The sequence below is a fragment of the Pygocentrus nattereri genome, chromosome 13 (assembly GCF_015220715.1).
Source record: "Pygocentrus nattereri isolate fPygNat1 chromosome 13, fPygNat1.pri, whole genome shotgun sequence".
NCBI classification, from domain to species: domain Eukaryota; kingdom Metazoa; phylum Chordata; class Actinopteri; order Characiformes; family Serrasalmidae; genus Pygocentrus; species Pygocentrus nattereri.
Genome location: NC_051223.1, coordinates 18,222,208 through 18,238,605, shown reverse-complemented (window position 1 = coordinate 18,238,605; position 16,398 = coordinate 18,222,208). Strand labels below are relative to the sequence as shown.

Genomic DNA, 16,398 nt, shown 5'->3' with positions numbered 1-16,398 from the left:
TGAGTATTCTGGTGTGTATGTTTTACTGACTACTTTTGCCCCCCTAATAATTTCCCATGCCTTCATGCTTTTAAAGTCTGCTTCTGAAGAATTATTTTTAAACTCTCCTTTTTTTGCTCTTTTTGTCTGCTTACATTGCTTTGCTTGCCAATTTTAGACCTTAATTTTTTTGGTAAGACCAATTTCATGTTTTTGTTTTTATTTTTTATTTATTTTTTTTTACAGTTTGCATAATGATAAGTTTTCATGAGGAACAGTCTTATCAGTTTCCTGTCTACTCTTACTACTCTTTTTTTTATGCCACCTCTTAAATATTCTATATGTAGATGCTACTTGATGCCATCTATTGAATACTGAATATGCAGATTTGGGTAAACGCTTTGTTTGAAGGATACCAACATAGAGACTTCATAACACATGCATATTTCATAACATATTTACAAAGCAATACTTAAGTATTTATGAACAGGCTATGCCAGTAATCACAATGTGCCACAAGATGTTTTATGAAATAAATTACACTATATTGGCAAGGCTTAAACTAAAGCAACAGACATTTGTTCAATGTATTTACTGTTTAGTAGCATCATGTGCAAGTAATGGAACCTAGACCGAGGCCTACTTAAGGTGTATCAGTCCTGTGTATTTCTCCTTGAGTTAGGAGCTGCTTTTTATTTGTGATATCAAGGAGTCTGTGGCTGTAGACAATACCAACCAAACGCAAAATAGAAAGTGTTCATCAAAACACTAACATGTCTCTAATAACTCTTGGTACATTTAATTTTGATTTTTAAATACATTTACAGCAAGTAATTATATGGTTTTAAAATATAGCCAGGGGTATTTGTTTTCATTGAAGTACAAGATGCAATGGGATGTATTCATATAGGAAAATAAAGTGAAAATCTTATCACTTATGTACATTGAAAATCCTCCATCAAAACTGGCCTTTGGAGCTCTCTGCTAGGCTGCCATTACATAGAAACCAGATTTTGTTACATGAAAATAATGCTTTATAACAGTGTTTCATGCTTCATTTCAAAAAATCAACAAATATCCATCATTTTTATCTCAATTCCGTCATAAAATATATTATGTCAAAGGTATTGCTTTATGAATACATTATTCAGTGCTTATGCATGTGATATGAAATCCTTATGTAGGTAGTCTTCAAATAAAGTGTTAGCAAATTTTATATGGCTATTATTGAGTTTTTGGAAGCACAGATGTGTTTTGTGGAAATTAACAATGATAAAGATATGTTTCTATAACACAGGTATGGGTCGTGAGGTGGAACACCTGATCCAGGAGAACACCCAGCTCCTAGAAACAAAGTAAGATATACAGTATCCTCTGGTAGAAGCTGATTATGTGCTCTGTGATTAAAAAGGCGTATTCTCTGCTTGGGTGTTTAGTTATGAGCTGAACATCTTCAGCCTCATGTTGTGTACTGCCCCCTGCTGTGTATTTGAGGAATTTAATACAGAAAGAACAGAAGCAATGGCTAAAACCTCATGTGGGGATATTGTGTGTGTGTGTGCGTGTCCGTGTGCGTGTGTGTGTGCACTGCAGGAATGCTCTAAATGTAGTGAAGAACGACCTCATTGGTCGTGTGGATGAGCTGACCTGTGAGAAGGAGGTTCTACAGGGTGAGATGGAAGTCCTGAGAAAGGCCAAAGACAAACTACAGGAGAAGAATAAGGAGCTGGAGGAGGAGATTAAGAGGTCAGAACATGTTATAAAGAGACATGCTTATCACAAACTTTCATTTGTACTGGCTGTTTTTGTTTTTCAGTTTAAAAGTACTGGTGTCGATTCCAGAGTGATAGGCCATGGATATGTGCCTAACTCTGTGATTTTCTGTGTTGTTTGCTGATTTTGGTTAGCAGTTACAGGCCATTTGAATGAATACTCTACATAACTCTACTAAGTCTTCTTGTTTGTAAGACTTACAAAACTGTAAACATTATCAGTCAGTTTCCTAGACCCAGATTAATCTTTAGCCTAGATTTAAAAAAAGGATTTACAATAGTGATTCATCATTGGCCTTACAATTTAGTCCTTAATCTCTAAAATGTATGCTCGTTGTTTTGGTTTGTAGCATAGTGCTAACATTGTTTCTATTTTAACAGGATTCGGGCTGAGTTAGAGGTGGCTAAACACAAGGCAAAAGAGGAAGATGATGTGAGCAAATCATTTTCCATTGACCGTCATAAACATAGAGTCATATGGTTAACAGTCTGTGATATAATTTATGATCTGATGAAGACCAAGTTTAAGTTCTTCACAGTGAAATGTTGCTGTCTGCCTGCAGAGTGATGTGCCCACAGCCCAGCGGAAGCGATTCACGCGAGTAGAGATGGCCCGGGTCCTGATGGAGAGGAATCAGTACAAGGAGAGACTGATGGAGCTGCAGGAGGCAGTTAGGTGGACCGAAATGATACGGTGAGTGGTGAGCCACAGCTCCAGTTTAACGAATGGGTGTTATAATGGTGTTTCCTCCTGCTCCTTGTTAGTTTTTCAAAGCTTTATTTTAAGAGGGGTACCCTAGTGTTTTATTGGTGTGTTTTCTCCACTGCAACTTGTTAACCTCTAAAACTAAACATTGTGATAAATATTGCTTATTATGAAACTGCCTACACATATCATGATGTTATATTTTTGTCATATTACCACCTTTACTGAACATTATAGCTTATCAGTTATTGAAGCAAACAGTGTGGGGTTCAGTGTACTATTTACCAGTCCATAATTTAACATTTCTTCCCTACGCAGAGCCTCAAGGGAGAACCCAACCCTGACAGAGAAGAAAAAATCCAGTATCTGGCAGTTGTAAGCTCTCTCTCTTTCTTGCATTGCACAATAGTAATTGAAGTATGTTTTTATTACCTTGTGTGGTTTGGCGTTTATTCAGTGTTTCTCCCTCTCCTTTTCATGTCCTTTTATTTGTTTTTTGCGTTTTTCCATCCAGGATGTAGGTAAATCTTTGAAATGCTAGTTAATCTTGCACTTGGTTTGCCCCTTAAATCCAAAACATGCTCTTGGATTTGGGAATGGTTTTTCTTTAAACTCTTTATAACAAGAATTTACAGCCAAGCTAATGTATTGCATAAAAGTTAATTAGAACAAAATTTGAAGTCTAGTGCAGTGCTTGCACTTTCATTACTCAAGACTATTTTTCCCCTTACCTCCTTCATTTGAAAACCCAGCCAGGATAGCACAATGCTTAGCCATTCCCAGGTCTTGGGATTTATGTGAATTTTCTGCATCTGGTATTATTGGATTGGGATGAATATTTTGCATTTTGCATACTTAAAATTCCTTTAATCTCCTGTTGTGTGCCCCTTTCATTTGTTCTTTATCCTGCCTCCTGTTGTCCTCTGTGTTTGCAGAAGGTGTGTGAGTGGGTGGGAAGAAAGGTTGTGTAGAGCGTAGACTTAAGCAGATGTTTTATGCAAATATTATACAAAAGACTTACCGTGTGCTTTGTTTGGTTTAGAACATTTGTTGGGTGCTTTGCATGTATAATGTGTAACATAGGAACTGAAGCAGGTTGCAAATGCAAAGTGGTTTTATTAGGGTCAGTCTAATAATTTTCCTCCATATAACAGACAGGAGTCAACACACTAGCAGGCAAAAACAAAAGCAGATTCATGTTAGGAAAAAACGGACAGAAAGACAAAGCAAGGTTTAAAAATGGGGGAAACAATACAAAGGAAAAGGGCTCAGTAACTCAGGTAGAAACACAGAGACTTTGTGACCACTAAAACTAACAAAAGAGTATATATGAGAGTCTTAATGTCCTAAAAATTGACTGCAGGTGTGGGAGAGAATGAGAGTGGGCAGAGCCAGGGAGAGTCCAAGTCAAGTCTCCCCAGTGGAGAGAGACATGACACAATGTCTGGGTGTAGAATTCTTTTAATGTTTACTGAAGTTTATAACATCGTCAGCACAGTACATGAATGTAATTTATTTACTTGACTGCAAACAGTGTATGCAGTGATTTAATAATTGATTATTTGAACAGATGGAGATCAAATCCACTGTGCAAAAATACTGTATGCATCTATCATTTATCAAAATTTCATTCAGTCCTTGAGATGTAAACAAAGTAATTCAGAGTGGTTTGATGTGAAACCGGCTCAGTTCTTTACAGTGGTGGTGATAAGAACTCAAGAGTTGTAATTATAGCCATTTTAATTAGTATCCAACATGACCAGCAAACCCCCATGTGCCGTCTAACCATTAACATTGGTAAACGTTGATAGTTTTAAAAAAAAATTGGTTTTCCTCATGTATTGTTTTGCCTTACAATGTTCTGTATGTAACTCTTCATCATAAATATATTCAAAAGTTGATATATTTTAGACCAAAACCTTACCTCAACACTACTCTCAATGTCTCAGGCAACAGGCAGCATATCATAACCATGTTTTATAATAAATTTATTTGATGTAGCTTGTAGAGGAATTAAACAATTTGAATATCTGGTCCTGTCACCACCATTGTGAGTAACAGAGACTCTGTGTTTCTCTACAATGGCCCATTTCACATCAAACTACTCTGAACGACTGTATTTACATCTTGAGGATTTAAAAATGACCACGCTCCAGGTTCCGTACATAGGCTGAGTTCTAAAACATAAAGTATATTAAGAGTACTGGCTCATTCTACTGATTTTCTGCAATGTTAATTTGGTGGTGGGCATAAGCAGCATTTTTGTTACTACTACTGAGAATCAGGTTGATGGGGAATTGTTGCTACGCTGGGTGGGGGCATGTCCTTTGTTTGGGAAGTGACCCACTGACCCCTAACTGTTGACCTAAGACCTCTAACACTGCTCCTGCTACTGCCTGTGTCTGCATATCAGTCTTTCTGTGTCGTCTCTTTCTTTCCCCCACCTTCCCCCACCCCTCTACTCTCTATTTCTCCCCCACTTTCTTTCTCCCTTGCCCAGTTTCAGTAGGCTATTCAGCTCGTCCTCCAGTGGCACAGGCAAAAAACCAGAGGCTCCTGTTAATGTTAAGTACAACGCCCCCACCTCAAACGTCGTGCCCTCAGTTAAGAAGAGGAGCAGCACTCTCGCCCAGCTGCCCAGTGACAAGTCCAAGGCTTTTGATTTCCTCAATGAGGAGTAAGTAACCCCTTTATGACTAGGATGACTAGACTCAAGATTTCCTAGGGAAGTTTTGTGTTTCAGCTTTGTTTGAGGTGTCCCAACTTTCTTTTTCTTTAAGATTGTTTATCTGTGCTGTATTTCAGATAATAATGCTCTTTTTTTCATTATTGGGACATTGTGCAGAATATATGTGCCGAATATCAAGAAAGGTTTAAGACCTAAAAGGCCAAAATCATGTCAAATGGTGAATTAGCGTTCTTTAAATAGAAATCAGTTAGAACTTTCAAATAGCCATGGAAGTCTAAAAAATTAAAGATTTTTGATCAGCAAATCAGCTTCTCTCTGGTGTTATACATTATATTTAAGAACCATGAGTTTTCTGAACTCTACACTCCATCTGAGAGTAATGAAAAGCCTGCATTTGGTGTTACATTTTGGTTGCAGTTTTTTATCTGCTTAATTTGATTTGTTGCAGTAATAGACAGATATTGAGCTCTGAGACAATGAACAGTGTTGGAAGCACCTCCAACTACAAACAGTGCTTTAGCATTTTTGACTTCTGTGTGTAGTCAGCCTGTATTAGGACTCTTGTATGACTTCTTCTAAAAGATACACGAGAGTAAGGAACTTTACATGCTTAATTTACTTAAATTAAAACAAAGTAGAATGAAGTTGTCCATGTCTAAAAGGTATTTTTGTTAATTTAATGAGGACCTTAAAAGATTCAAAGAGTTCATATTTTTAATTATTTGAAGGTCTTTCTGAACTGGGCAGTCTTAAGCTGCAAGGTAATAAGCATTTCATCTGCTTGGAATTGTTAAGGGCTTTCTGTTAAAAGAAATGGGGGCATAAACTGTCTCCCCTATTTAAAAAAAAAAATGGTGTCAGATGAAAAAAAAAAATGTAGTCTCGTAGGTGTAGTTGTCTGTTGTCTGATCCTTACCATCCTTCTGAAAACCCTCTCCTATATTGATCTTACTTTTGTGCCTAACAAGCCGTTAGGATGTGCGTTTGATGTGTGTTTGCTTGTATTTATGCAGGCCAGAGGTGGACAACATTGTGTCACGTAGAGAACAGAAGAGAGCTCAGTACAGGCAGGTGAAGGCTCACGTCCAGAAGGAAGATGGCAGAGTACAGGCTTATGGGTGGAGCCTGCCTCAGAAATACAAGGTACGGCTCTTACACCCTGTTTGTCGATGAAGATGTGCATGGATGTTAGAAGAGCATCACAGACATTTTTTGTGAATTGTTATTATCTCTATTAAAAGGCTTCAAATGGTGGCCAGGCAGACAGTAAGGTGAAGAATTTACCAGTACCTGTTTACCTCAGACCTTTAGATGAGAAAGATGCTTCTATGAAGGTGAGAAGAAATTCTGTTTGCTGCATTAGATTTAATAGCCTGTGCCATGTAGGATGATTGACTTCCGTTGTTTTTGTGTATGTGTTTGTAGCTGTGGTGTGCAGCAGGGGTGAATCTGTCAGGAGGGAAGACTCGTGATGGAGGCTCTATTGTAGGAGCGAGTGTGTTTTATAGAGATGTCTCAGGAGTGGAGAGCAGTAACCTCAGCCCACGACAGACAAAAGGCTCTCAGAGCAGCCTGGACAGACTGGAGCAGGAGCTGAAGGTGGGAACATATTTGCACACAAGTGTAATATTTGTAAGGTGCAATATAAGTGATATTTATAAAGTAAAGTGCAGTACTTTCAGGTTTGCAACACAGAATTGTCCCGATAACCAAATATTGAGCAGTCGGGGGTTAGGTGTCTTGCTCAAGGACACCTCAGTCATGTGCTGTCGGCTCTGGGGATCGAACCGGTGACCTTCCGGTCACGAGGCTGGATCCCTAACCTCCAGCCCATGACTGCCCCCAGCTACAATGCGATTTTGCAGCTGTGAAAAAGCACGCTAAAATGGGTATTACGTCACAGCAGATAGCCCTGACTTTGAAACTTTTTAAAGTAAAAAAGTTCCCCTCATCCCCATATATAGCCAAGAAAACAGGATCAGAGAAGTAACAGGTATACCCAACAACAAACCGGTTCAGGTTTAAGTTTTTTCTCAGGTTTTCCAGCTTTCAAAAGCTAGTAGAGTGACTAAAAGTAATTTGAAACCCAGTGAATGCATTGTTCACTTGGTGCTAATGTAACTGCTATTAGCATTACCATAGCAGATACAATAAAGTGTTATAGTATTGTATAGTATAGTACTCTAGTATCGAAAATGCACTGTACATTCTATACATCATTCAGCACTACAAGTTCCATGCTGAGTCACTTATGTGCTGTTGTGCAATCAGGAGCAGGAGAAAGAGCTGAGAGAGCAGGATGAGCTTTCCAGTCTGGTGTGGATCTGCACCAGCACTCACGCCACATCCAATGTCATAGTGATCGATGCCAATCAGCCTGGAAACATCTTGGAAAATTTCTTCATCTGCAACTCTCATGTACTCTGCATCGCCAGTGTGCCAGGTCAGAGGAGAGAGAGGGGGCTTTTGTAGAAAGTCATGAGACTGTTTGATACTGACTGCTTTCATAATGTGGTGTTGGTTATGATTTTGTTCCAGGGGCACGGGAGACTGACTACCCAGCTGGTGAAGAAGTGCCTGCAAACAGTGAGCTTGGTGGTGCTGAGGGGGCATCACAGGCTGGTAGTGCAGCAAACAGCAACTTGACTGGCTCTGAGGGTGTACTAGATGGAATCACTGTGGTAGGCTGCTCTGTGGAAGGAACTGTCGCCATCCCACAAACTGCCAGTGCACACTCTGTTGAGGAATCTGAAGACTCTGGTACTTAACCCTTCCTTTGTAATGAGGGACTAATTTGTATACTGCAATAGAACACATTGGTGAAATGTTACCTGCTGCAAATACATTATGTGCTTTTCAAAAACCTAATAATTAGGGAATATAGCTTCAACACAGTCCCCTGACTTTGTCTATAATTCTTCTGTTGAACACTGTGTCTCATCAACTCTTCCTCTCCTTGCTCCTGGGATTCAGGCAGTGTGCTGAGGCAGCATAGGCACGACAGGGTGGCTGCAGCTGAGGAGGCCCTGGAGGCCACAGAGAGCAGCAGCACCACTCCAGCAGAGGAAAGTCACCAAGGGATCTACACAGAGCACGTGTTCACAGATCCTCTAGGAGTCCAAAACACTGGAGATACACTATCCACTTACACTCAGAGGTGTGGGTCATTCACTTACAATGCTACTGGTGTTTTTATTTATTTATTTTATGATTTTATGATTAGTTTATGATGAATTTAGAAACCATTTATCACTGTGTTTGCACACTGTGAAATTAGACCTCTGCATTTAACCCATCCGTGCAGTGAAACACCCACATATATGCACGCTAGTGAACACTGGGGGGGTGAGCACACTTGCCCAGAGCAGTGGGCAGCCCTATCCACAGTGCCCAGGGAGCAATTGGTGGTTACGTGCCTTGCTCAAGGGCACTTCAGTCATGGACTGTCATCTGAAGGGATCGAACCAGCAACCTTCCACTCGCAGGGCTGGTTCCCTAACCTCCAGCCCACAACTGCCCATGAAAGACTCTGAGAAGCATTTTCACTACAGAACTTATACTTGCTTTGATCAACATGAGCAGTTCAGTCTTTGCACTTCAGAACATTTTACTTTAACTTTTCATATAGTCCCTTTATTGTGAGCAAATTCTCATGTTTCCCTACAATATAATGCTTTAGAGAATCAGACCTGGTGAAAGATGGAGTGAGCTTGGTGCCTGAAGAGCAAGACCTGATGAGGGAGGAGGCCAACAAGATGAGCAGCGTCCTGCCCACTATGTGGCTTGGGGCACAGAATGGCTGGTGGGCATTCTTCTTGTCTGTCATTCAATTACTCGACAGGTGTTGTCTGTTTATTGCTGCACATTTTTTGCCTTAATGATTGTCATGTGTGCTCTTTTGCAGTGTGTATGTACACTCATCGGTCGCACAGTGGAGGAAGTGCCTTCACTCAATAAAGTTGAAGGATTCAATTTTGGGGATTGTGTAAGTGCAGCATTTTTATGTATTTCTAATGTAATATAGAATATAGTGTTATAAATAATAAATGTACTTTATCTCCCACTACACAAGTACCACTACACAATGGCTGAAGGTCCTTGTTTTCATGATTTTCTCTCTCTTTCTTGCCCTGTGTTCTCTGAAGGCACGTGAAAGGCAGAGTTTTAGTAGCCTTGGCTGATGGTACTTTGGCAATCTTCCACAGAGGAATAGGTAGGGATTTCACAAGCTCTTATATCGTCTTACATTTTATACCCAACATCAGTTCTTTGATACAATAATAATAACCACACTTTTGTCTAAGTAAGACTTTAAGTAAGAATTTTAAATTCTTAAAATGTTCTTATAAAACACAGACTAGTCTTTTAGAGATCATCTCCTGATCAGCTTTGAATGAGAGTGTCATTGTTGTTCTGTGCAGATGGTCAGTGGGATCTGACCAACTACCACCTGCTGGATCTGGGCCGGCCGCACCACTCAATCCGCTGCATGACAGTGGTGCATGATAAAGTGTGGTGTGGCTACAGGAACAAGATCTATGTTATCCAACCTAAGGCCATGAAGATAGAGGTGAGAGAACTGCCATTGTTGATATAGTAAACTCTTTCAAGCGTTTTACAAGCTTCATTCTCTTACATTGTTAATAGTTTAGTTAAATCTGACAGTTTAGGCTAACTGTTGTAAAAGCGTTCTTATATTTGTCACTCTCTCCCACTATGCAGAAGTCCTTTGATGCCCACCCTCGTAAGGAGAGCCAAGTGAGGCAACTTGCATGGGACGGTGATGGTATCTGGGTGTCCATTCGTCTAGATTCCACACTCCGACTCTTCCATGCCCACACCTACCAGCATTTGCAGGATGTTGATATAGAGCCCTACGTCAGCAAAATGCTTGGTGAGCAAGTTATCCATCCATTTCACTTGAAAACTCCTTGTGACGGCTGGCATTTTTTCCTCTTTACACTGCCTGTGCTGTTGTTATAATTTCTTGGTTTAAAAAAAGACTAAGAAAATGTCTTGGATGATTTGACTCCTAAATGTCTTGTGATTTGACCAATATGAATGAATATGTATTTTTTCGCAGGCACTGGTAAGCTAGGCTTCTCCTTTGTCAGGATCACAGCACTGATGGTGTCGTGTAACCGCCTGTGGATTGGGACCGGGAATGGTGTTATCATCTCCATACCACTAACAGAGAGTATGTACTTTTAAAATCTCTTTCCTGTATTTTAACATCTCAACAACCTGGCTAGGATGCTTACATGCCATTAGATAGGTGCTACAAACCTTCAGTGTATATCTGCTCTCAGTTGATCTGTTTTGATGAAATTCTAATTGTAATCAAGACTCTTCCTCAAAATATACTGGAGATAATTTTAGACTTAACTGATCAAATGAAATTTCTTTTTCTCAACAAAGCAAAGAAAGTTACCCAGGGAACATCCAACCGGCCAGGCAGCGTGATCCGTGTCTATGGTGATGAGAACAGTGATAAAGTGACTGCAGGAACGTTTGTACCTTTTTGCTCCATGGCCCATGCTCAGCTCTGTTTCCACGGTCACCGGGATGCAGTCAAGTTCTTCACAGCTGTTCCAGGTATAACCCGTTAATAGATAAGAAGTACATTTTGCAGTTTGCCAGGACACCATTGTACATGACAATATGTTTGTAAACTTGCCTCATTGAATTAAAGGCAGGTTATTTCAGTTGTGGCACCCCCAAAAAATGCAATCTGTATGCAGGCCCCTTAAGGCTCCTGGGTGTCTGAAATTTCAGTAGTGATGTACATCTTCTTTTTCTTAGCTTATCTTTGCCTTGTGCTTTCTGTTTCCTCATGACAGGCCAAGTGATCCCGTCCACAGGACCAGGAGGCGAGGCAGGCACTGACAAGCCAGCAGCAGACTCGCCTACACCTACAGAGTTCTCCAAGTCAGTCTTAGTCATGAGCGGTGGAGAGGGCTATATTGACTTCCGAATGGGTTAGTTTATACACACATTATCCACGTCTGCCTCAGTCTTTTTAGACAGATGGATAGACACACTGAGATATAGACAGAAACTAGTAATCTTGAGAGAAACTGCAGGGTTGAAAAAATTACTGTGCAAACATGTAAATTAAGAATTTCCAAGAGATACAGAAGAAGTTTTTTTGTTGTTGTTGTTGCAATTGCAATAAGTAGCTACTAAATCAGGAGAAAATAAAACTAGCTAAAATTGGTTTGCATGCACTATAAATTGGTTGTAATGATGAAAGCAATAGTTAATCATTTACTTACATCCTCATGATACATAACTGATGTTACAGAATGTTCCTCTGCATATTATGTGTGATTACAGATTTCGACTTGAGGTCCAAATTCCAAATCTTACATAGTGTAGCTTTTTCTTCTTTTTTTTTAAATATATAAATGCAGAATTTAAGTGGACAGTCATAGATTTACAGATAAATACTGAAGAAGAACCAAAGAAGAACTACTGTTAAATGCAGATTACTATTAACCAATACACCAAAGAAAGATAATGTTATTTGTCAGACCCAGGCCCAGGTACTTTTGATTTACAAATGACATTTTTTTTTATCTGTCCAGGCGATGAGGGAGGGGAAGGAGAGGACCTTGAGGAAGCCACTCTGAAGCTGCAGCCCTTCCTGGCCAAAGCAGAGCGCAGCCACCTTATTGTATGGCAGGTCATGGTCAGTGAAGACTGACCTCTTTTCTGACACTTTTCCACTCACAGCCTTTGCCAGGCAAGGACATTTCAAGGAGCTTTTGTGCATAAATGTGTTTGTGTTCAGCCTTGTGTTAAGTATTTCATTTTGGATTTTAACGTTTGTTCTTGCTCTTTGTGGAAGGGTGACTATTGTTGCGTCCAGCTATCAGGAAGTTCCATTTGGTGGAAGTCTTTGCACATTCACTTCACTGGCAGTACATCCGCAGCAGCAATACTGATTAACCGGCTGTGATCAATCAGGACAATCTAGTGTTTTTTTTTCTTCCAGAATCCCCTTCTTTCATGGCTTTTTTTTTCAAAAGAAAATGGCACTGTGCATCACAGTAAAGTCAGATATTGGTGAATGGTTAAAATGCTAAATTCTGTTCTGTGCAAATTAAGTTGCTGGAGGGCGAAATGTTTGCAAAAACAAAGCACCTTCTTAAGTAATAGCTGCTCTTAGGCTGCATCATGGCTTGCAAAAAACTTGCATGCCCAGTGCCTGCTCTTTTCTGTAGGCTGCTGTGCTGTACAGTTTTTTTTTTTTTTTTTTTTCCTCACGTTTCAGGTCTTCCCAGATAAACGTAGAGACACAAAGCATTAAAGTGTTCTCAAGTCCTTTGTAGTTTCCGAAGTACACATTTTCTTCTTAAATAAGAAAAGGTTCAATGGATGGCAGAATACCTGTTTCTATATGAATGTTAAATTTACCAAAGGAGTTGTAGTATCTTTATATAATGACCTTGTTTATGATCAGCTCTTATGAAAAGACAACAGCCTGATTAGATCAATCATGGCAGAAGAAAACAATGTTATGCAATACTGTTAGGATCATTTTTTTCTTTCTCTTCACTGCTTTTTTCCTCAAAAGAAAGCCTCTTCTTTGTGTAGATTCATGCGTTCAGAGACTAAATGCCTATTTTTATGACACTTTTGTACATTTGTCTTTTAGACTCTAACCGCAGGCCTCTGTAATGCGCCGAGCGAGTGGGCTAACGTTTTGCTGATGTTATGCTGCTGTTGTGCTGGCGTTTGGACTTAATAGAGGAGGCAGTGCTTTGTCTGCAGTTGTTCTTTCTCTCCAGGAGAGGAGAAACAGCTTTACATTGCAAATTTAGCCATCTCAGTATTTATTTCTATCAATGAGCCTTTGCAGTTCAGAATGTAACTTTGTATATTGAATATAAATATATATGAAATATAAATATGTACATGAAACATAGATGGCTTGGATTTGATGTGTTCACAATGGTTGTTACAATTCGGATGACTTGTTTTCATCGATATTACATGAGTGGATCACTCTGAATGATTGACCACTGAAATGTACCTTTACTGAGCTATGCACTATTTTATAACGGAGACCCAGAGTGTGGAGGTGAGTGTGTGTTTGTCTTTGGGTGTGTCTATACGTGTACGAGTGTGTTTGCTGTCAGTTTGTGGGGAGTTAGAGCAGGGTGTGTTTATGCTGTCCCTAATACCCCATGTTTGGGCACTTTTTTACAGCTAGGAGTGGTTAAGCGTTCCACCCAAAGCCCCACTGTCAGGTTGCCATGAAAGCATCTGTCCCTCAGACATGTTCAATGTCATATTCCCATCACAGCATCCTAGCCTTACACTTTTTAACATCTATTAAACTGACATTTTGGGAACCATGTGTCCTTGTATTTTTCGCATTGTAGCAGTCAAAAAACAGCCTCACCATAACGAAGCTGAAAACTAAAAGTTGTTGAGTTTCTTTTTATAAAAACTATTTTAAAATGGAGTAATGTAACAACAAACATGCTATGTGACTAAGGCAACATTCACACAGAAGGTAAAATCTGATTCACATAATCTTTTGGGCTATGTTCACATTACCACGCTGAAGTGGCACAAATCCGTTTTTTTTGCCCAAATGTGGCTCGGATCTGATGTTTTCAGAGCTGTGTGGATAAGCGAATCTGATCTTCTCAAGTCCGACATGAGTCATTTTCATATGTGGTTCTAGATCGGATACGTGGCCATGCGACCTTAATGTGAACGCTCAGATCGGAATTAAGTGCTTTTTCCCACCTTATTCGGCGTTACCATGGCAGCAGCGCCAAACAGAAGTTAAAGCCTGTAAACGGTGGAAAGGAAACGCGTCTCACCTGGTGCGGAATAAAGTCACTTCAGAGCATTCGGTCTCCTCACTTTGCCAGGTACAAAGACATTTAGAACGTTTAAACGTCTAAAAACATATTTAGTTCTGCAGAAAGCCAGGCCTCTTATTTGGTAAGCCTACCAACGAGCCTGATGTTGATCTTAATGGAGTGCTACATGCCTCCACCTACAGGGGGCAGCATTGTATCACAGCCTTATGCCGCCTTTGAAATGACATTCATAGAAAGAACAGGACTTTGATTGGCTCAGCAGAGGGAACACACTGTACATGTTCTACTGTCTCAGGCCAGTGAACTTCCCTATCAGCACTAAAGCGGTTAGGAAAAAAAATCGAGCTTCTGAGTTTTGTTTAAATGGAAAAAGTCATTTTTCTGCAGTTGACTTTCCACTGAGGAATGACAAAAGAACGTGAAATTGCCAGTAATCCTTCCAGTCTTTCCAAAGTCCCTTCAAACTCTTTGCTGGCCCGTCTCCCTGTGATAGAAACCATTCTATCTGTCACAACATGGGAGATTTACTGCTTTACAAGGGAAACGAACAGCTGTGAGGATTAGAAGGTGAAATGTAAGGAGTGTTCTTAATAAAATGTAAAAGCAGTCCATGCCCAGCCATCTTTCTCCATCATCCTCCTCTTCATCCCCCTGTTCCCCCTCCTCTGAACAGACTTCGGGGTTATGTAAGCCAGTCAGCTGGTTGAACCAGGGAGGGATACCAGGATGAGGGACTGAGAATGACTGTCCTGGTCCAGACACAGCCAGAGGGTCAGCAGGAGCTCCACAGCAAGACCTCATGTGAAGGGTTTATGTTTAGATATATAAGAGGAACCAGCTGTTTCTCCTCTGTTTCCTTCATGTTTCTATCATATGTATCATCATTTGTTATTTATTAGTTCTGGGTGATGCAGAAAAGATATAATAATATATATCGTGGAATCATGGTGTCACATGATATCAAAGTTTGTGTACATAAAGTTTTAATAAATCCATGTTTTCTCAATGCAGGTACTCTGTAGTAAAAAAAAGCCTCATACAGCTTGTTTCATTCTGCTTCTCTTAAATTACACCAAAGAGGGCCGTACACAGTGCTGTAAACATTAACCCGACTGAAACCGCACATCCAGAAAGGAAATTTATGTATTTCAAACTGTTCAAAAGTCTGAGGCACCCAGAATATGACATTTATTGTTTGTTAGTAGCTGTTTACATAAACTGTGCTGCATAACACTGACATAACCATGCCATAAATATGTCATCGCAGATGTCACGTGCTTTCATTACTATGACTGATGTGTTCAGTGGTATAATAGTGTCACGTTACTATATATCATGATACATTCAATAATGTTTAATGCTATGATAAGCTTATGTTACATGCTTATATTGGCTGAAGGAACTCTAGTTAGACATCTTCACATCAAACTTCATGGTATATGTCATGACAGCTGACATCTGCATGACATGCATGGTTATGTCAGAATATCAAATAGGTATACTGTACTTAGGACAGTACTGCCTGATAATCTATAGTTAATAGATTATCCAGCACTGTTATTCAGTACATTTTTCTGCTCCTCCATTTGAATCCAAATTTCAACAAAGTATTTATCATATCTGCAAAAGTTTTTGTGTTTATCTATTAATACCTCAGTGGATGCAGAAGAAAATAATCATACTACACCACCAACCCCTGCCCCCCCTCTTACCTTTTACCAAGTCCTGTGCACATGACTCCTTCATTCAGTCATCACAATAATCCCTTCATCTGCTGGACTGTTTAACTGTGTTTTCTTAAATGTCCTCTTCTGTTGTCTTGCACCGAACCTGAATATATTCCAGCTGTCCTCAGGTGATGCATTTGGTTTTTATCTTAAGGCATCTTCACTGCTAAAGTAGTAGGCTGATGCTTCAGCTCACACTGCATCCTCATACAGCTTTCACAAAGATACAATTAGAAATGCCACTTTTTATTTATATTTGTGTTTCTTACAGTTGAATTCAAATTGCTTTCAGTATGAAAGGGATAATTAGGGACATTATGTATTTCACTTTTTATGTATTGCTTATGATTTTAAAGGTTATAATCTTTTTCTGTGTGTTAGGGATGGACAGAATGATATGCTGTTATCATTGTGATGTTGTATCACAATATGCTTTTCTGAGTATATCAGAGGTATTCTCAGTTACATCAAGAACAGTGAACAACTGTATGCATCACAAAAAGAAGGGGTGACCAGTCTAAACTGCAGACAGGCCAGTTTTGCACCTGGACTAACACAGAGCAATGCTGTTGTGATACATGCAGAATGTGGTTTGGCATTGTCTTGTTGAAATAAGCAAGGCCTTTCCTGAAAAAGATGTTGTCTAGATGGCAGCATGTGTTGCCAAAACAGGTATCTATCA

At 39.7% G+C, this 16,398-nt stretch overlaps 1 protein-coding gene across 8 annotated transcripts in view; it reads left to right on the top strand.

Annotated features, from left to right (window-relative positions):
* Nucleotides 1–13,506, top strand: part of spag9b (sperm associated antigen 9b) — a 49,405-nt gene extending 35,899 nt beyond the window's left edge. For 4 of the 8 annotated variants that reach the window (XM_017723674.2, XM_017723678.2, XM_017723680.2 and 1 more), the window contains 22 exons: nucleotides 1,277–1,334; nucleotides 1,573–1,725; nucleotides 2,133–2,184; nucleotides 2,315–2,445; nucleotides 2,776–2,832; nucleotides 3,393–3,395; nucleotides 4,958–5,134; nucleotides 6,160–6,289; nucleotides 6,388–6,480; nucleotides 6,572–6,745; nucleotides 7,418–7,589; nucleotides 7,685–7,906; nucleotides 8,120–8,303; nucleotides 8,826–8,948; nucleotides 9,051–9,131; nucleotides 9,292–9,359; nucleotides 9,568–9,716; nucleotides 9,869–10,040; nucleotides 10,230–10,343; nucleotides 10,565–10,741; nucleotides 10,987–11,124; nucleotides 11,734–13,506. In XM_017723674.2, coding sequence (XP_017579163.2) covers nucleotides 1,277–1,334; nucleotides 1,573–1,725; nucleotides 2,133–2,184; nucleotides 2,315–2,445; nucleotides 2,776–2,832; nucleotides 3,393–3,395; nucleotides 4,958–5,134; nucleotides 6,160–6,289; nucleotides 6,388–6,480; nucleotides 6,572–6,745; nucleotides 7,418–7,589; nucleotides 7,685–7,906; nucleotides 8,120–8,303; nucleotides 8,826–8,948; nucleotides 9,051–9,131; nucleotides 9,292–9,359; nucleotides 9,568–9,716; nucleotides 9,869–10,040; nucleotides 10,230–10,343; nucleotides 10,565–10,741; nucleotides 10,987–11,124; nucleotides 11,734–11,852 — 2,747 coding nt within the window. In that variant the 3' untranslated portion in view covers nucleotides 11,853–13,506. Of the gene's footprint in view, nucleotides 1–1,276; nucleotides 1,335–1,572; nucleotides 1,726–2,132; nucleotides 2,185–2,314; nucleotides 2,446–2,775; nucleotides 2,833–2,971; nucleotides 2,975–3,392; nucleotides 3,396–4,957; nucleotides 5,135–6,159; nucleotides 6,290–6,387; nucleotides 6,481–6,571; nucleotides 6,746–7,417; nucleotides 7,590–7,684; nucleotides 7,907–8,119; nucleotides 8,304–8,825; nucleotides 8,949–9,050; nucleotides 9,132–9,291; nucleotides 9,360–9,567; nucleotides 9,717–9,868; nucleotides 10,041–10,229; nucleotides 10,344–10,564; nucleotides 10,742–10,986; nucleotides 11,125–11,733 lie in introns of all 8 variants that reach the window. The other 4 variants (XM_017723679.2, XM_017723676.2, XM_017723682.2 and 1 more) reach the window with 2 other exon arrangements.
* The last annotated feature ends 2,892 nt before the right edge of the window (nucleotides 13,507–16,398 follow it).